The sequence below is a fragment of the Trichinella spiralis genome, assembly GCF_000181795.1.
Source record: "Trichinella spiralis strain ISS 195 chromosome Unknown Scfld653, whole genome shotgun sequence".
Classification (NCBI taxonomy): Eukaryota; Metazoa; Nematoda; class Enoplea; order Trichinellida; family Trichinellidae; genus Trichinella; species Trichinella spiralis.
The window spans coordinates 1-995 of record NW_003527592.1 but is presented as its reverse complement, the minus strand read 5'-3'; the positions used below and the strand labels follow the sequence as shown (position 1 = coordinate 995).

Below are 995 nucleotides of genomic sequence, written 5' to 3'. Positions count from 1 at the left end.
TAATTAGTTAACGGACCCCTTCAGACAGAACGCGGGCGTGGAGTTCAAACTTCAACCACCGCCAATGGTGCGTTTCAAAAATTTTTAAGGTTTCAAACGGGGCTGCCAAATTCCACATAAAAACTTTTGGAGTTTTGGCCTTGGTTTTTTCATTGGAAGTTCGGAGCCCAAAGGTGATTCCACCGGTTAACCAGTGATTAATTTTTATTTTTTGTTTCATCGGATATGCAGCACATAAGGCAAATGCTCACTGAACAGAAAACCACACCACAAGGAGCACTACCGAACTGCTTTTTATCATTTGTACAAAATAACAAATCGTTTTTTCACACAATAAAAAATGCACGCTCCACACAAAAAAATGCGCGCATTTTTCACTTTGATTGGACGTGGCGGTTGACCAAACCTATTGAAACCCAAGCACATTATGAAATATATCAAGCACATTACACTGCACTTGATTATTTCTAATCGGTTACTCATTTTGGTCACACTCTTTAAACCTGATGCACAACACATCACACATGAAAATAGAATAAAACCACAGCACCCGTCTGCACAACAAATGCAACACAACTCAATTCACAGCCAGACACAATATCAACCACAGTACTACTACACTACTGCCAACCGTCATGTTGCACAAGTCGTCAATCGATCTGCTAAAATTAGATCGACGCAGAACGCCCAGGTACCAAACGTCACTGATGACTTTATTCATGCATATACACACACAAATCAAGTCATTTTATTGTGTCTGGATTACAAAGAAAACCTCCACAACTGATGATACACGTTACAAATGATTTATTATTTTCCTTTCTGCACAGAGCGAAAGAAGGTAGCATCATTTTCACGCATCAGTAGTGAGGATGAATACAACAAAGATCAACTGCACACAACACAAAGTGCAACTGCTCTTTTTGCACACATTACAATCAATCACACTTTTATGTATAAAAATACGATAATGATCCTTCCGCAGGTTCACCTAC

At 39.2% G+C, this 995-nt stretch overlaps 1 protein-coding gene across 1 annotated transcript; it reads left to right on the top strand.

The window, feature by feature from the left end:
* Window positions 1-427: 427 nt before the first annotated feature.
* Window positions 428-787, top strand: Tsp_15256 (conserved hypothetical protein). The gene has a single exon (XM_003370504.1). It carries the CDS (start codon window positions 428-430, stop codon window positions 785-787), a length of 360 nt encoding a protein of 119 aa, XP_003370552.1.
* The last annotated feature ends 208 nt before the right edge of the window (window positions 788-995 follow it).

Bases quoted from the DNA above. Each gene is read 5' to 3' on its own strand.
- Tsp_15256 (XM_003370504.1), top strand. From the start codon at position 428: ATGAAATATATCAAGCACATTACACTGCACTTGATTATTTCTAATCGG.